At 39.6% G+C, this 19,390-nt stretch overlaps 1 protein-coding gene across 2 annotated transcripts in view; it reads right to left on the bottom strand.

Annotated features, from left to right (window-relative positions):
* Nucleotides 1-19,390, bottom strand: part of Tpr2 (Tetratricopeptide repeat protein 2) — a 346,913-nt gene that overhangs the window by 182,306 nt on the left and 145,217 nt on the right. For both annotated transcript variants that reach the window (XM_067151833.2, XM_067151834.2), the window contains 3 exons: nucleotides 5,061-5,185; nucleotides 3,651-3,839; nucleotides 3,399-3,514 (listed from right to left, as the gene is read on the bottom strand). In XM_067151833.2, coding sequence (XP_067007934.1) covers nucleotides 3,399-3,514; nucleotides 3,651-3,839; nucleotides 5,061-5,185 — 430 coding nt within the window. The remainder of the gene's footprint in view (nucleotides 1-3,398; nucleotides 3,515-3,650; nucleotides 3,840-5,060; nucleotides 5,186-19,390) is intronic.

Below are 19,390 nucleotides of genomic sequence, written 5' to 3'. Positions count from 1 at the left end.
CGCCTGACCAAAAATCCTCTTCTTCCTGCCAACGTACTTCACTTACACAAACTACATCTAACTTTAGTCTATCCATCTCCATTTACACATTCTCTAACCTACCACAACACTTCAAACTTCTAACATTCCACGCTCCGACTCGCAGAATGTCAATATCCATCTTCCTGATGATCGCCCCCTCTCGTGTAGTCCCCACCCGGAGATCCAAATGGGGGACTAGTTTACCTCCGAAATATTGTACCCGGGAGGTAGCCATCATCAGTACATCATTCATACAGAGAGAGCTGCATGTCCTCGGGAGTTAGTTACGGCTGTAGTTTCCCCTTGCTTTCAGCCGTGTAGCAGTATCAACACAGCTAAGCCATGTTGAGTATTATTACAAGGCCATATCAGTCAATCATCCAGATTGCCGCCCTTGCAACTTCCGAAAGGCTACTACCCCCCATTCGATGAACCATTCGTTAGTCCGGTCTCTCAACAGATACCCATCCGATATGGTTGCACCTGCGGCTTGGCTATCTGCGTCATTGGGACACGCAAGCCTCCCCACCGCGGCAAGGTCTCATGGTTCATTAGGGCCAATAATAACAAATATTTGAGAATAAAATTTTAAGACCTTCCCGTGAACTACCATTTCGTTCAGCGTGAATAAAATTAATTATGACCTAGATTGTAGCAACTTATTCCCCGGCGTTATATACCATTTTTCATTAAATTCTCTTCAGCCTTTTTCTCATGATGAGTGCGCGTACGTACATAATGCAGACAGCCAAGACGGAAATTACAGAAAATTAAAAAGTGTATTTCCCCTTGTTACTATGGTCACGACCGGTACGAAAATATCATTCCTTTTAAATTCTGAGCAATGTACAGACAAAATTCTTATTTTATTTATATAGAGATAAATTAAAATTGGTCAGAATTGTCTCCAAATGGCTCCTAAAATCTCTAGAAAGGTCACTAGTCGTTATCATTAAAATTCTGTCACTAAATTACTACGAAAGACTCAATATCTAGTTATTAGTCTCTAGAATCGACCAAAGAGAATGGAATCGACTAGACTTATGTGAACAAACACGAACATAGCACGCGAGAACGAGAGATTGACAATCGATATACAGGTTTCAATAAACATCGTACATTCGCGCACAATTATCGCATTAATAAACATAGATATTTCATTCAAAAGTAGCCTCCGTAGCTCAGACGGCAGTGCATCGGCCTCTCACCGCTGGATACCATGGTTCAAATCCCGGTCACTCCATGTCAGATTTGTGCTGGACAAAGCGGAGGCGGGATAGGTTTTTCTCCGGGTACTCCGGTTTTTCCTGTCATCTTTCATTCCAGCAACACACTCCATTTTCATTTCATAGCATCTATCATTCATTACTAAATCACTTTGGGAGTGGCAACCCCATCGTACTAACAGTCTATATCTGCTTCATTCATTACATCCCTGACCCGGTCAATGACTGGAAAACAGGTTGTAGGTTTTCATTTTTTCATTTCATTCGAAAGCGGCCAATGAGCGAAGGACTTCCGTCCACTGGTTTGAAAAAGCTGAAGTGGCGGGATTTGAACACAAATGTTTGAAGTTCACCAAAAAAAAAAAAAAAAAAAAAAAAAAAAAAAGGGCCAAAATTGGGAGAAATAATAGAATAATCAGGAGGCGGGAAAAACTGTCGAAAATCGGGAGTCTCCCGCCTAAATCGGGAAAGTTGGCAGATATGCCAAATACACAACCCCTTTCCCTGATAAAAGTTTCGGATCCATCTATGGCTTGGGGTAAAACCCTGTATTTTGCAGTTTTTTTTTTTTTGTGCTTTCAATTGACACATTACACTAGAAACACCATATCCTAACTCACGTTTTTCTATCACAAATTTGGGAGTCGTTCTTCAATTTCCGGAAACACTGCACTCCGCCCGTGGAACGCTCTGCGATCGCCGTTACTTTCTAGAAGTTTTTCCTCCTTCTTCCGCCAATCACGAATACACGATTCATCAATATCGTACTTTCTGCGAATGGCACGATTTCCGTATATTTCAGCTTCGCTTACAACTTTATGTTTCTTACGCACAGTAAATGACCACAGGTGCCGTTTTGAATCCATCGCCTACTATCGAAAGAGCCCTTTCACAGGACAGATACGGAACTCGAATGTGAGTAAGGTAGACTTCCATAACCAACAGTCTCGACTCTCGCAAAATACGATTTCCCGCGAGATCAGCTATTCGCACACTATGTATGCCAGCAACACTTGTGAAACAAATGACGGTCGAGCATCCGCAGCAGCGGCTTTCATATTTACTGTATATTTACCCATATTCTTTGATTTACCGTTTTTCATCACCTTACATTTCGCTTTTACATGCCACTGTAACTGCATTGAGAAAAAAACGTGTTTTCTAGGATGCAACTAAAACACAATAAGACCTGAATGCCCATTTACATGTGGTGTATTGAGTACGGTCACCGTACTCAAATCTATTTCAATGCTCCATGTAAACGTAATAAATATTTACGAGAATGAACGCACCCAAGAATTAGAACCAATATTTTTGAGGAAACGTGAGGGTGGTATTCGGGATTATACGGTAAAATATAAATTTGTTGGGTAGGCATCCGCTCACCTGAATTATCGTGCGGTTTGTATAGCTTCCCCTCATATTTTTTATGATGCTTGTTGTTTAACCCCTGAGGGGTCGCGTCCGGTCGTTTCAACCATTTCTGTTTATTTTGATCAATCCTCCGCAAACACTGTTGTCTATTCAACCATACACGACTCATGGTGTAGACTTATTTATAATGCGGAAAGTTCACTGTTCTCATTCACTGTTGAGTAGAGGGAGAAGAAGCATTGTCTAGATGTGTGTTAAATGAATTAAACATTTTAAAAGTATTTTCCATAAACAGAATTTGAATTTTTATTTTTTATTTCATCATTAAAAGGCAATCTCATTATTAGAATTATTATGTTAAAAAGTGCTTGTGTTTAAATATATCTTATATTATTGTAACAACAAATATCATATTAAGTAAGCGTTTGGTGTTTTATTGATTTCCAGTTGAAACGACCGTACGCAACTCCTGACGTTACACTCAGCACACGACCCCTTGTGGGTTAAAGGGGCCTAACACCTAAGGTCAACGGCCCCACACATACTTTTTTCCCCACCTCAAAACAGCTTGACGTGGTTTATTGGCAGAAAGCATAAAATATTGCAAACGTAAATTCGAGGATTTTAATACATTGTGAGCATAAGAAATCTAAGGGGACCAACAAAAGTTGTGAACGATGAGAAAACATTGAATACGAGAACATTAAAGTGGAGTAATACTGTACATATCATAAAATGGGTCCAGAAGACAAGATCTTGAAGATCACACAAACTTACTTAGCTACTTCTTGAGCTTCCTGGTATCTCCCGAGGAATGCCAAACACTCTGCACGTTTTATTTTGAATCTAGTGCAGGGAACTTGTTCCAATAAACGGTCCATGCAAAACACTACCTGAAAAATTAAATTAACTCTGTTTAATATTATGAATACTCAATTCCCACTGAGTGAGAGAGAGAAAGAGAGAGAGATATTTCCAAGAGTAACAACAGATCCTAATTTTAAACTTAAGTATAGTTTTGCCTCACACCTTTCGGTAGTCTCCTTTATTATAGGCTTTGTTTGCTTCTTCTTCAAATCTTTGGATTATTTCAATCTTTTTCTCTTCTGCTTCAACACTGGAGTTTGTTGGATCCAATTCCCTGACAGCAGAGAGAGCACTCTGAGCAGCTGTGATGTCCCCAAGTGCCAAGCTACATTTTGCAACTCGGATATAACCCTGCAGAAAAAAATAACAGCATAGATTAAACCATATGTACAATTACCCTACCTGAGAAGCAAAAGGGCTTATGTCCAATGTATTAATGTACGACATAAGCTCTTTTGCTTCTCAGATAGATGTATAATATATACAGCATAGATCTGCCACAAAACAAGGTCTCCAGGCAAGGAACAGTCTCACTATCACTAGACTGCAGGGCCAAAATGAACCTTTCAATCAGCGAAAAAACCAGCCAAACTCATGAAGCAAAGAACCGGCGCACAATGTGGCCTGGTATCTCGTCTCCTGCAACTCTACAACAAATAATTCACACTTGCTCACGCATCCTATAACTGTATGTATGTTCATACGATTTGTTTTATGTCGCACCGACACATGTAGGTCTTATGGTGACGATGGGATAGGAAAGGCCTACGAGTGGGAAGGAAGCCTTAATTAAGGTACAGCCTCAGCATTTGCTTGGTGTGGAAATGGGAAACAATGGAAAACCCTCTTCAGGGCTGCCAACAGTGGAGTTCAAACCCACTCACAGCTAACAGCTGCACGGCCCTAGCCGCATGGGCAACTCACCCCATGTATGTACATGCAAAAGGAACTTATGATTTTCATATGCTTCCCTACGACAGTGCGATCACTGGCTAACCTCTGCAACTCTCCAAGGAGACAACAGATTCTGGAGCAACGTTAAAAATAGACAGATGTTAAATGAACATATATCAAGCACTGTTTCCGAGTCAACAAACATCAAGATATTGTGTTATATCTTATTTTAACATCAACAATGGTTTTCGATGTTGGTTTTTTAATTATTTTTTTTTAAAGAGTATTTATGAAATTAATATCTTAACTAAAACCACAAGTGTAAGAAACAAATTCAATCATATCACTACCTCATCTCATAGCTTCAACATTCAAAAATTATCTCCTATTTCCCACTTTTCAGGAGTAATTTTATCTAAACACCTGTTTGTTACACTGAAAGAATTCACGCAACTTGTTTTGAGAAATAAATTGTCAAATTTGCAGGTAATTTCACCGAAACGCCACGTCAACCTTTCCCAAGATCATTATCCGGTATATTAATAACATTACATCTACACTTATTAATTTGATTATCACTACTGAACATTGAACATGCCTGTGAGATATGGTTTATGACCTCTATTGCTATTTAATCTTATTTTCTACAGTAAAGCATATGAACAGCTCATCACTTACTTTCACAAATGATGGGTCCAGAGCAACAGATTTTCTTGCATCATCCAAGGCTTCTTTGTATTTGTGAAGCATCATGTAACAAGCAGATCGGTTGCCAAAATATGCAGCCGAGTCAGGACACAGTTCTGCAAAAGAAATTAAAAAGTACCAATTAGTCCGAGCACAAACATGTACTGCACTTGTGGAACAAGATTTTTATTTAATATCCAAGAATAAAACACAAATTCATTCCAAACCTTTTTTTATTGATTTCCTATCCCTTCCAGTCACTTTTCATACTACATATTAGTACAACAGTTTGAAAATTAAAATATCCACTTGTACTATTTCTTAACCAAAATTAAACTTAACTAAGGTTATTACAAAGGCTATTTTATAGTTGCAACGTTGTTGTACGTATACCAGGAAGCTGGAACCAGTATTTTTCAAGTATACAAGTTGGGGGGTACCCAATCTATCTCAAAGTGCATGAAATCGTCCGTTCAACGCTCTGCACATGCAGTAAAGAAAAGCGCTAACTGTGAGAGACAGGTCGCACAGTTACTGTACAAAATATTCATGAAACTGGAACAGCACAGCTGGATTAAAATTGTATGCGCCCACAGCCGTACAACACAACAGTGTTACGAGAGTCTTCATTAGGTGTGTGGGGAGTACACGTTGCCCTACAGAACCATAGATGCCTTCAATGCCAGACAACAGCGTGTGGCCGACATCCCTCGGCCAGGTCACCCAGGTGTCAATGACGTTCTGTGATGGGTAGCTGAGAATGGATACAACCCATATGGTTCACGAGTTAGCCCATGTGATTCTGATCCGATGTGGCGTCTGCTTCCAAAATGTCCCTGAAGTTCTGCAGGCAATAAAAAGACCACTCTGCAAGAACACTCCACCCTCCACGTTGCTGGCAATGGGCCTTACACAATGCTGGGGACTACACAGAGGTATCTCTTTGTATTGGCTGTAATTTTTTAAAAAAGGAACAGCCATTTTACATTATTCTTTTTCTAATATTGACGGAGTGGTTTAGACAGATTTCCCACTGTTGATCAATAGTGAAGGACTTATCCATAACCACTTGCCTTCTCTCTCTCTGAGAATTCTCCTTCTCTGAACTATAAAACTGATAGCAATCGTTCAGCTTCATTCGAAAAGTTTTAACATAAATACTGTCAACAAGGTTTCCAATGAATTGACATAAGATGCTGACAGAGACTTCAAAATTCCAGCACTCTATATAACACAGGCTAATATAATAATGCATTGTAAAACCAGAATTTTGCCACGGAAAGAAAAAATCTAGACAAAGATTTCATCACTTAATCACTCTGAAATACCTAACAACTACACCAGGATCAGATCCTGCAATCTTCAGCACAGGAAGAAGGCATCTAAAAACTACCTCTATTCAAACAAACTGCAATGACCAATTTTAGCCGACACTCATTCAAGATATTAGACTTTCCAGGGATTGTCATCATTGTACAAGTCACAACCCTACAATTCCATTCATTCTCACTCTGTCAATATTTTATTCTCATGTCAGGAACATTTTGTACATGGGCAATTATTACTTTAAAACACCAAAGGTACGTTACACCAATATTTCAACACATCAAGCGCATTCTCCATTGTCATCTTCAGTACAAGCCGGACATAATGGACATTGAAGAAATTCTTTCTTGGTTTTGTTCTTCATCACATTTGCACTTGATGTCAGCATCAATGTAGCTCCATCTCACAAGGTTGACTTTGGACCTGCCCGCTCTATTCAGATGATGCTTGGAGGAAACTGTTCCGAACTTGAGTCTTTGAGCTGGGGGTTATTGGCTATGCAGCGGATGAGCACTGTTTTGTACTAATCTAGTTCTCACCTTGTTCGCAGCTACTACCTTACAAATACCAAACCCCATGGCACAACAGCCCTTGAAGGGCCTTGGCCTACCAAGCGACCGCTGCTCAGCCCGAAGGCCTGCAGATTACCTTACAAATACAGTACGGAACCAGTAAGAAATTTATCTACGAATACAGGGTGGAGAAATTCCTCAAAGGCGACACAGCCTAACCTACAGGTTTCATTGAGAGCCATGTCTGCCCGTTTGACATGAGATGATGAATGCCACACTGGACACTCATATTCTGTGACAAAGTAACAAAGGACCATCGATGATGATCGAATAGTTTGTGGTTGGCTTTTCCACTGTGATCCAACCAATTTACAAACCAGATTGTTTAAAAAAAAAAAAAAAATCATTTTGTACTTTATGAAGGGTTCTGTGAAACGTTTCTCCCAGATATTTTCAAATGACAGAGTTCTGTTGTTCAACATCTGACCACGTTATCACATCTACACAGCCCTTGGAAATTAACGAAAAACCTTTGATTCTGGAGAAAAGTGGCATAAGCTTGTTTAACCCGCTGTCCTTTGTAAGATTGCAGACCTCATCAAAAAGAAGTTGACAGTATCACACACTACTGACAGATCCACAAATTTAATTAAGTTGTTCTCTTTCAGATATAATTGTGTTGCCATTCATTAGTATATAAATTCATTTATTCAAAATTAGTTTCAGCAGACTGAGGAACTAAGTTATATTTAAAAAAAAAAAAAGGGAAAATCCACAAAGGCCACACCTGTGACCTTGCAAATTTCAAATCCATCCTCTCAGAAATTGCCCAATGCAGCTCTTCCCAGGACAAAACATGGCTTGCAGTGGTATAATTGATAGGTCAATCACAGGTCGGATGCTGTTCAGAATCAGTCTTTCCAGCAGTTTGTAGAGGTGGCACAGAAGCACTATAGGTCTGAAATATTTTGGATCACTCCATCTTTTCCTGGTTTTCCAGGGCAATCATTCTAGTCTTCCATCACAACTTCGGATATGGTATCTGCTCATACAGTCATTGAAGAACCGGAGAACCCATTCCTCACTGACAGTTCCAAAATTCTTTTACCTGCTATGATCGGAAGTCATCCAGACCTGCATACTTCCCAGTTTTGCATTCTGTGATAACCAACAAACTAAAGGGTACAGCAAGATTGCTCCTTGCTTTCCTGCTGTTTTTATGGGACTTGCTGTCTGCTTCGCATTCAGGAGTAAGGCCTATAATCGCATTTCTGTGTCGCAGAACATGATTAAAATCAAAATACTTTCTACTACCCCTCATCCTGCTACCATAACACATCAACACAGTACACGACATGTATTCACAGATACCTACCTAACTTACCTCTCTTCATAAATTGCAGTGGATGGACAGGAACGAACTAAAACAGTTCGGAGCTGGAACCGTGCAGCGACAAAAGGGAAGCAAAAAGGAGAGAAAGGCAAGAACCCGTACAAGATCAAAAAAAAAAATTTGTGGTTTATTTCAAAATGGTACTTAAAAAGAAGCCTTGTAATTAAGTCAATGTTGAAAAGGAAAGTAAGAAGAATATGTTTCAATTTTTTTTTCTTTTGCTAGGGGCTTTACGTCGCACCGACACAGATAGGGCTTATGGCGACGATGGGATAGGAAAGGCCTAGGAGTTGGAAGGAAGCGGCCGTGGCCTTAATTAAGGTACAGCCCCAGCATTTGCCTGGTATGAAAATGGGAAACCACGGAAAACCATCTTCAGATGTTTCAAATTGGAAATTAACTAAGATGGGAGTACATTAATTTACAGGTGATACAGAAAACCTGATTTGAGAAAGTTACTAAATGGAATGTAACATAATTACTCCAATCATGGAGGAAATAAAGAAAGAAAAAAAACTTATGTAGGGCATAATCCAAAAAAAAATCAAAATTAAACATGCTGGAACATAATTCATCCAATAAGAATAAGTTAATATTGAAGCTGATTAAATGGGAATTTTTTTTAAAAAAATTTACACATACGCCTGTCTACTTCTTAACATAAGTTCTAAACATATTAAGGCACTTGCCATATCATGAAACCAGATTCTTAAATCCATCCTCATAAAAATCTGCCAGCTGGTGAGCCAGTTACTGCAGCACGGTTGTTTTAAGATCATCGTCGTGGCACTGACCACCAAATGCTTTTTCAAGTGCAGAAACACACGATAGTCACTAGGTGCTAGGTCAGGACTAAATGGAGGATAATCAAATTGTCTCAGAATCCCCCTTGTGAGGATGCCACACCGTTTGTTTTGGACTGCACAATGGAGTTCACGTAAGGTCACACCATAAGTCTCGTATTTATTGCATCACGCCAGTGTAAATAAACCACAAGCAACACACCCTGCCTATCCCAGAACATGGTGAGCTGAAATCATTTGCTTGCACTTCACTTTCGCCGAGTGTCTCCATTCCATGGATTGCTGTTTCAATTCCGGCGTAACACAAGCCACCTATGTTTCGCCACCAGCGACAATTCGGCTTAGGAACGCATCTCCTTCGTTAGTGTACTGCTCAAGGAAAGTCAACGCACTGCCTACGTGCTTGGCTTTGTGCACCTCTTATCAGCATCCTTGGTACCCAGAGTGAACACAACTTCCATACATCCTGACAATTTCATAAAGAACACTCCTTGCAATTTCAGGCAACTCATAACTTAATGGCAAATCGTAAAGAGTCCGTTTCCTATAGGGATGTCTAAAGTCACTTGTGTATGACACCCCAGTGGATATGGAGATAGAATTGTCAGAATTGTAGCTGCTTGTGACGTGATTTGAAGTACACCAGGGATATTTGTTAGGGTGCGTCCGAATCTTATTCGCCGATGTCGTGCTTGCAATTCTGAATTCAAACAAAGGTATGTGTGAGGATTGTTGTGCATTTATTTTCGCATTGATGCGAGCGTCTTCAGGACAACATAGTTTATTTAGGATGTAGTTATCTTTTAATGATGTTTTATTTCAGTTGATCCATGAAAAAGCATTATTATCTATTATCTGGACCAAACCGACGAAAATAAATGTAAAAATTCTTAATAAGTTTGATATGTATGGTATTGAGTCTGACACATATGTTTCAACGATAACGCAATCAGTAATGAGTATTATCACGTAGGTTATTTCACCCAGGCAGATTATGTTCAATGAGATCTCATAATGTTTGTCAATCTCTGGGATAACATTAATCATTATTGTGAACTGGTGCTCGTATCCATGATTAGATTTTGAGATATGAAAATTGCGCAATGCTATTGCTGCATTACATTGAATCAAATTTAGATAAACGATTGGTTGTGATTGCAATAGATAGATGTTTGGGATGTTAAGGCACGCTTTGGTTTCGTCTTAATCTAGTTAGAAGTTCTATGTTGAATAAACATGATCCAATCCAAATTATATCAGTTCTCTTCATTATTATTTAGATATAAGCAACCATATTTGTGAATTAGTTCCAACCTCATGTTCATGATAAATCATAAAGTAATGCCAACGTTAGTAATACGATCAACTTCGATGCGAGCATCATATGATCTAAAATAATAGGGAATATCAACAGGATGTCGATAGACTTGAAGCCGTATAACATAGGTGATTCATGTAATTGAATTAATACTTCATATTTTAGACCTGAAATCTTGGTCGCCCAATGGGATTCCCAACTCAACATCGTGTAATCGATGTAGTTCACCACCATTCGAGATCGGGGATGCGAACCATCATAATTATGCACCAACTAACCACCCTAGCTAGCCGTGGCATCGCAGTTCTCTGAAGTAGCCCCATAACGAGAAGAACCCGTCAAGATCCTGAGTGTAGAGGGCTCATGCTGACATCCATCCCGGGGCAAGCGAGCGTGACGATGTTGCAATATTATATCCGTTATTTCTTGTTATCCTTCACCATGGATCCTGTCCAGCGAAAAGGTCTCATACAGAAAAGAGCAGTTATTAAGTCTCATATAAAGCGTATAGCTAGTTTTGTAAGCACATTTAATGAAGGCTCTAATCTGAATGATAATTCGAGTAACGCAAAGGCTGCTATGTTCAAGTAAGGAGGAATAAAACTATGTTCAAACCCAGTTAGAAATTAACGATACCGTAAAGTGGGGTAACTTCGGCCACTGATGAATAGCAACACTTATTTTCTCCTGCCTCCTATACTGAAAAAGATGAACCACTTGCAACAACTAAAATGCAAGTACAATAGAATGCTCTATCAACACTCGGTAGTCCAAAGAATATTGGCGGGCTCATTTTTTAGTCAATCAATTTTTTTCACAGCCCCGACTATTGTCTTGTCTGGTAACAGCAGAAAACAAGCTGGTCTCTAGCCCCAGCATTCGGTTCTCCATTCCAGTGGTTTATGGGGTCAAAATATAAGTATGTCTGGTAACTGATCAACCTAATTTGATGCATTTTATTCAAATAGGTTTTTCAGGGAATACTTTTGTGATAAAAGTTGTCCTCTTCCGACGTAACTTCGGCCATGCCAAGAACGTACAGGAAAACATTACGCGGCCGCGGGTGTTGTAAATACAATCCTGTTTACTTCAAGAATGCTTTAGAGGAGATTAATAAAGCCACAATAACAATAAAGGGGAAGTTTATCCCGACAGGGAAGGGAAAGACTGTTCCTATTTTCAATTATAAATAGACGGATATCAGTTAACATGGACGATGCGCAATTAAGAACTTGATTGATGGTCCAGATATTTTCTAATTTAGAAGACAGTGTATTATGAGAACAGTCTACAAGATTAGTTCTTTTCCGATCTCCTTTTCTCTCCATACTATTGGGCTTTACGATTTTCGTACTTTTTATTTATTATCTTTTGTACCATTACAAATAATTATGCAATGTATCACGTAATTTGTAATATCATACAATGCTTGTACGCTTAGGCTAAATAAAATTGTTCCTTCTTTGTGAAAAATGTGAATTTGATCACTATACTTATGTTTCACCACAAATCGTTTTAATTTGTTTATGATTGTTGATACTGGGCATTCTGCAGGTTTTTAAAAAACATCAACAGTGGCCGAAGTAACACTACATCGAAGAAAACTTTATTGAGTTATTTTTATGGTGGCCGACGTTACCCCATGCTTTCGATAATCATAATTCATTACTGAATAACAATTAGAATTATGTTCATATTTAGAAAAGAAGAACAAACATGGCAGAACTTATATTTTTCAGAAAATTTGAGGGAATATTTCACATTTTTATTTTTAAAATATACGAGAAAGTGGCCGAAGTTACCCCGTTTTACGGTACCAAAGAAGTTCATGATGCAGATACGAAATCCATTGAAGAACTCCTAGAAATAGAATCTAAAATAGAAACTCTGCTGAATCAAAATTTAAGTGCAACTTCCCCCGCAATGCCTAGTTCTTTAAATACTAGGAGCATGAATGAAATAGACTCCCTACAGTTTCACTGCCAAAATTTACGGGAATTATTTCTGAATTTATTCACTTTCGAGATACCTTCCAGAGCCTGGTAATTAATAATCATTCCTTAACGCACATACAGAGGTACTATTACTTACTATCATGCTCATTGGGAGAACCGCAGAAATTACAGTAAAACCTCATTAATTCGAGGTCGGGTCTAAAAAACGGACTTCGAATTACGTGATTTTAAATTAACCGCCAATTTGTAATTCAGAAGTGCCAACACTTGCTGCATTTCAAAATATTCTAAGGCCCATTACTGCATGCAGTTAACCTTGATTAAAATGTATCCAAGAAGGTGCATTTACAGTATTCAAATACTGCAACTGGATAACTCACTGACAAACATAACCTCACACAACGAAAGAAAGAAAGAAAGAAAGAAAGAAAGAAAGAAAGAAAGGAAAAAAAAGCACGATTCAAAGACGAGGAGAAATCTATGCTGGCTCCCACATGCAAGTGGATTACTGTACTGTATGCATTATAGATGCCTTGTACTTACACAGAAAGTACCCGATGCCCTTAAAACATCGCGGCTAATCAAACTTTCCTATGACTCTATCCTTGTACGATTTCCTGCCATGGCACTTCTCTCGTACTTCAGAAATGTAAACACTTGCCGCGTCACAAAGTATTCTAAGACCCGTTAATGCATGCAATCACCTTGATTCACAGTTTAAACCTTTCAAATGCCATGGAAAGAACTATTTCCGAAATGTATCCAACAAGGTGCATTTACCATGTTCAAATAATGCACCTGGATAAATCACTGACAAACATAACCTCATGCAACCAAAGAAAAAATACGAGGATAAATTATGCTGGTTCCCCTGTCCAAATGCATTACTTTTTGAATTACTGTACTGTTTGAACTTTTAGATGCCTTGTACTTGCACGGAAAATGCCTGACGCCCTTAAAACACTGTAGCTTATTGAAATTTCCTATGACGAGGGGAGGAATTCTCTTGCTTCCGTGTGCATTGCAACACAACACAGTACAATGACCCCCCACCCCCACCCTTGTACAATTTTCCGGCTGGTACTTTCTCCTTTAAAACCGTAAGACCGTTTGGGCTCAGCATTAAGAGAAAGCAATGCAGTTTCATTGGCAATGACAATATTGTTCGGTGCCTATGAATTGATTATATGAACCACGCTTTTTCATCAACTATCGGCATCGGCAGTGTTCGCGGATTCTGTTTTCCCGCACACTGCCTGTTGCGTGATATTATGGTGTTCCTTAAAAGGTTGATTACAACAGAATTCAGATTTCATTCAACTTAGCAATTATGAAGCACACTGTAGACAGGCCGAATTGAGTGTAAGTACAAAAGCTATCCCTCCACGTTCTGGAACACGCGTTCTATCATGACGTGGATAAATTTTGAATTTGAATTATTCTAACATACTATTGTTTTAAAATGTAAATGCAGTTTTGAATGAAAAGTCTGAATTTCGGTAACGGGGCCTACATTGTACTTGAAATTACGAATTATCCGTATTTCGAATTAAACAATTTAAATAACATGCAAAACCGTATCTCATGTTTCCGTAAAAGAGCGCTTCTTCGAATTAGGTGGGAATTTGAATTAACCGATTTCGAATTATCGAGGTTCTACTGTAATTGAAACCTTGTCTGTCAGTGAAAGCAATTTCAAGGTAGCTTGGGAATTAATCTTTTAGAGATACAATAACCCCAAACTGATTGTAGACCTACATGTTAAGCAACTGTTAGATCTTCCATCAGTTAAAACAGAATCAGCTAAGGACGTAAGCTAAATCAACTGCTGAGCAACCTGAGCACTACCGAAGTAATGGAGATAGACATGCCTCTGCATGAGGTTTTGTTATCTCGTTTAGTGCTGGATCGACTCAACCTCAATCTAAGAAAACCGTGGGAATTAAGTCCTCAGATAAGCAAGTTCCTTTGCTTAAAGGATTTAGTAGCATGCTTGGAGAATAGTTGTCAAATTCTGCAGCTAATCAACCCTGAAAAACAACAAAGCGGCAGGCAACAGGTCGTACCGAAACATGGTGATGATAAGGGCAGTATGAAGTCCTTTGTCACAACAGCAACTCATTGTGAGTTTTGTACAGCTTCTCACACCCTAACAAAATGCCCTAGGTTATGCAAAGCCAGCGTCGGAAATAAAATAGATTACACCAAGAAGTGTAAACTTTGCTTTAACTGTCTGGGTGCTAATCATACTTTGAAGGAGTGTAGTTCAGGAAATTGTTGAATCTGCAATAATAGACATCATACTCTGTTGCACAAGGAGTAGAGTACTTCTTAAAATGCTTCTACTACACCAGAAACCAACCAGACTCAGCAACAAACCTACTGTGCTGTGAAGAGCAACTATACTCATGTAGAAGTTCTGTTGTCAACAGCTCTCATAGTGGTTACAAACAAGCGAGAATGTCGAGCTCTACTTGATAGTGCGTTTCAAATGCATTTCATGTCCAGGCATTTGGCAAATTGCTTGGGGATTGAATAGAGTTGGCAATCAATGCCTATAATGGGAAATAACTGAATCATCACATGTTTGTCAAATTCAAGTTACATCCAGGGTCACAGACTACACTACCCCTATTGTTTGTGGTGTACTTCCTTGCATAACTGGTCAACTCCCTACAGCATAGCTTGACACATCTGACTGGCAGCTCCCACGGGACATTCCCTAGCCGGATCCTCAGTTTAGTACACCGGGTGAAGTTGATTTACTACTGGGGGCTTCTGTTTCTTTTTACATACTACATCGTGGTCAACTCAAGAGAGAAAATCATCCCATACTACAGGACACTAAATTTGGCTGGATCTTATCAGGCAAGATACCACAACACTCTCTAAAGTCTACCAGCAAGAAAGTAATTTCTTGTCTTGTGCACAGCAACTAACTGCACAAACAGATCGAATGGTTCTGGCAACAATAGGAAGTAAAGATGTCTCCCCTACATTCCAAATCAGTGCGAAGAACACTTTGTGAACACTACTCGAGATAGCACCGGAAGATATACTGTAAGAGTGCTAATTAAACCACATCATGAGGAACTTGGGGATTCGTTTAAAAACACCACTCGTCTCAAACTGAACAATGATTACATCGCCAACCGGACTTGAAGGACTATGTCAAGTTTATCACAGAATACGCTGATCATCACATGGAACTTGTGACAACGCAAACCAATAAGCCAACATATTACCTGCTACATCATGCTGTATTTAAGCAGTCCAGCACTACCACTAAGGTCAGAGTAGTCTTCAATGCCTCTGCTAAAACTACTAGTAACTACTCACTGAATGATATCTTGATGGTTGGGCCTACGGTGCAAGAAGACTTGTATTCTATCATCTTGCGATTTAGAACACACAAGTATGCCTTCACTGCAGATGTTACAAAAATGTACAGGCAAATTCTAGTTCATCCTGATGACCAAGATCTGCAACACATTGTGTGGCGTTCATCTCCGAATGAAGCTATCCAGATTTATCAACTTTCCACTGTAACTTATGGTACCTCAGCACCGAGCTCGATAGCTGCAGTCGCTTAAGTGCGGCCAGTATCCAGTATTTGGGAGATAGTAGGTTCTAACCCCACTGTCGGCAGCCCTGAAGATGGTTTTCCGTGGTTTCCCATTTTCACACCAGGCAAATGCTGGGGCTGTACCTTAATTAAGGCCACGGCCGCTTCCTTCCCACTCCTAGTCCTTCTCTGTCCCATCGTCACCATAAGACCTATCTGTGTCGATGCGACGTAAAGCAACTTAAAAAAAATGTACCTCAGCAGCGCCTTTTATAGCCACGAGATGCCTGGTACAACTTGCCAATGATGGTGCACTGCAATATCCAAGAGCGTTGGAGACATTACGAAAAGACTATGTTGTTGATGTTCTGAGTGGAGCAGCAGACACCATTGGAGATGCACTCAGTCTGCAACAAGAGCTGATCGAACTACTCAGTAGCGCAGGCTTTCCTCTTCGTAAATGGTGTACTAACCATCCCACTCTTTTAGAGCACATACCTCCTGAGCACCAAGAATCACAACTGCCCTGGAGTCTAGATGACAAGGAAGAGGGCACCATTAATGACTTGAGAGTACAGTGGCATCCTCGGAAGGACATCTTCCAGTTTGTAGCTACCAGTCATACCCAGAAGACCACAACCTGGACAAAACGTAGTGTGTTATCCTGCATTTCATCCATTTTCGATCCTTTGGGACTCTTAGGTCCAACCATAATAAAATGTAAAATTTTCTTGCAACACTTATGGCAAGCAAAAGTGGACTGGGACCAGAGTTTGCCTCTTGAGCTATTAACTATTTGGGAACAGTTTCACGCACATTTGCCATCACTCGATATTCGCATCCCTCGAAGAGTGACGGGAGACGGAGAAAATAAACGATATGAGTTACACGGGTTCTCTGATGCTTCGGAAAGAGCCTTTGGAGCATCTGTTTACGTACGGAATATAGATGTCAAGGATAATGTAACAGTAATGCTGTTAAGCTCCAAATCCAGAGTAACATCACTGAAACAGATTTCCCTTCCTAGACTTGAATTATGTGGTGCATTACTCCTTTGGACAGACTCTACTATAGTACTACCTTGGCTTGCAGGAGAGCTGGCATCGTGGAAAACGCTTGTTGGTAACCGAGTGTCTGAGATAGAACAACTTTCATCTGTAGAACAATGGAACCATGTGACGTCACAGGACAATCCAGCTGACATTTTGAGGGGGATTGAACCACATCTTCTTCAAGACAGCCTGTTATGGTGGGCGGGACCATCCTGGCTCTACCAGCCACAGTCAGCCTGGCCTGTCAGCGACATGAAGAAAACTCCCGAACTCGCTGATGTACCAGAGCAATGGAAACCAGCTGTTTGCTTACTTGTTGTCAGTCATTTTCTTGAAGACTTAGTCCAACGCTTTTCTTCTTGGTCACGGCTGGTGAGAGTCATGGCCTTCATACTGACGTACCGTACATGAACAACCTCAGGCTTGCTGCATCAAGGAGACGGGTAGGAAGTCTGACTGTAGTAGAACTTCGAGAAGGATCACACAGGAGCATTCGTACTGCCTAAGAATGAGAATATGGTAAGGAGTTTCAAGATCTGCAACTTGGCAGATCGATCTCAAAGGACAGCAAGTTGAAGTCTCTTCATCCCTTTGTAGATGCAAACTAGATGCTTAGGGCGGGCGGCAGATTGGCTCCGTACAGCCAGAAACATTCCAAAATCCTACCACCTAATCATGTGACCAGGTCGTTGGTAATGTGCGAGCACATGTGACTTCTGTAGGCTGGGCCCCAACTTTTGCTTACAACCAATAGACAACGATATTGGATACTGCACCCGACAGGGGCATGAACCGAGGACCTACAGTCAAGATTAGTCGTCTTAGTCATAGACGTAATGCTATTTTGAGAAGATATACTTAAAATACATAACTATCAACATCCTGGCAAGAGATAAAACAACCCTAAAAATTATATCCCAAAATCTTTTTTTACTTATGATCTAGTTGTGCAAGCTTTTCTTTGTCCAGCGGCAAGCTCGCGGGAGATTGAAGCTTGTGACGCTAGGGTGGGGCTGAGCCAGGGAACCAGGATGCTGTAGCCGAGTGGGAGAGGTAAACTTTTTCTAATCGAAATATGGGAGCCATCTTTAAGACAACATGACCAACCTGATTATCTACACTGAAAGAATTAATGAAATTCATATTCCTGCATTTAATTTACATTTATTATTAAAATCTAAATCTATTTAAATCTATGATTCTTGCATTGCCTTTTGATCCAGAAGAGCTGGCCATAATTGAAGAATTTATTTAGAGTGTGTGGTGCCCTTTCTATTAAAAATCTGCTAAAGAACAAATACCTGGTTACATAACCATGGAAAAGTACTTGGGGCCATCTGGCTTATCTCTTCACACCTCATGGACAAGGGGATTCACCCGAGGAGGGGAGAAATCGAGGAAAGATATCTATTAATTACTAGAAATATCACGATCAGATTTCGTACGGATATGTCTCATTTACATTGGATGGATACTGATCACCTAATTATCGCACTATTTTGCCTCTCCTACGCCGTGAACAGGCTGAAAGAGAGTTTGGAGAGGGGGTAGCCTATTAGTTGTTAAAAGGCTGTGGAAGCGTCACCCCAGACACTTGGATCTTTCTTCTCACGAGGGGCGGTCCTATGCTAGGTGAGCTCCCAGTTTTCCTTTGTTCAGTGAACTGCTGCTTGAGAATCGCTAAAAAAACTGATTAATTCACGTGAATTGTGTGCTGTATTAACACACGCGACTAATGAGTGCATGATAAAACCGTGTTTAGTTTTGAACACATTTTGTAACTCGTAAACTTATTATTATTATTATTATTATTATTATTATTATTATTATTATTATTATTATTATTATTATTATTATTATTATTATTATTGTACCAGCTGGTACACCTCTACGCCGCACATTTGAATTTTCCGCCTTAAAGTACTCCTCTACAGGAGAAACTCTGAACTTTAATAACTGGATCAAATCATTAGTTTCTCAGAAGATGTCACTACAGTAAATTTGTGATTATGAAGTTGTCAATACTGTGTGGAGTTAAACTTGTTTTGTTTTCCATTGATCAAGAAGTGTGGACATCTCTTATAGATGTCTCTACTAAAAAACTATGATCATGCAACCTGGTGCGAAGTGAAGGAACTTTACTTGAAGATATTTTGTACTCATAAGTTTTCCTATAACTAAATTTCGTTCTTTCATTTGTGGGTTGGCAATATTAATCTTTTCTTTCCGCCAGTTTTGAAGTTAGCCAATCAATTATTTCTGTAATTAATTTTTGACCAATCGTGTCTTTCTTCTTCAATTTTGATGTGTAACTTTTAGCCAGCCAATAAAAGCCTGTGGGTGTGGCTGTTTTACTCATGAAAGGTCTTGAATTTTCCTCGAGGGTATAAAAACTGC

This window comes from Anabrus simplex, chromosome 7, assembly GCF_040414725.1.
Source record: "Anabrus simplex isolate iqAnaSimp1 chromosome 7, ASM4041472v1, whole genome shotgun sequence".
NCBI classification, from domain to species: domain Eukaryota; kingdom Metazoa; phylum Arthropoda; class Insecta; order Orthoptera; family Tettigoniidae; genus Anabrus; species Anabrus simplex.
The sequence above is the reverse complement of the archived record's forward strand: the minus strand, read 5'-3'. Positions and strand labels throughout refer to the sequence as shown.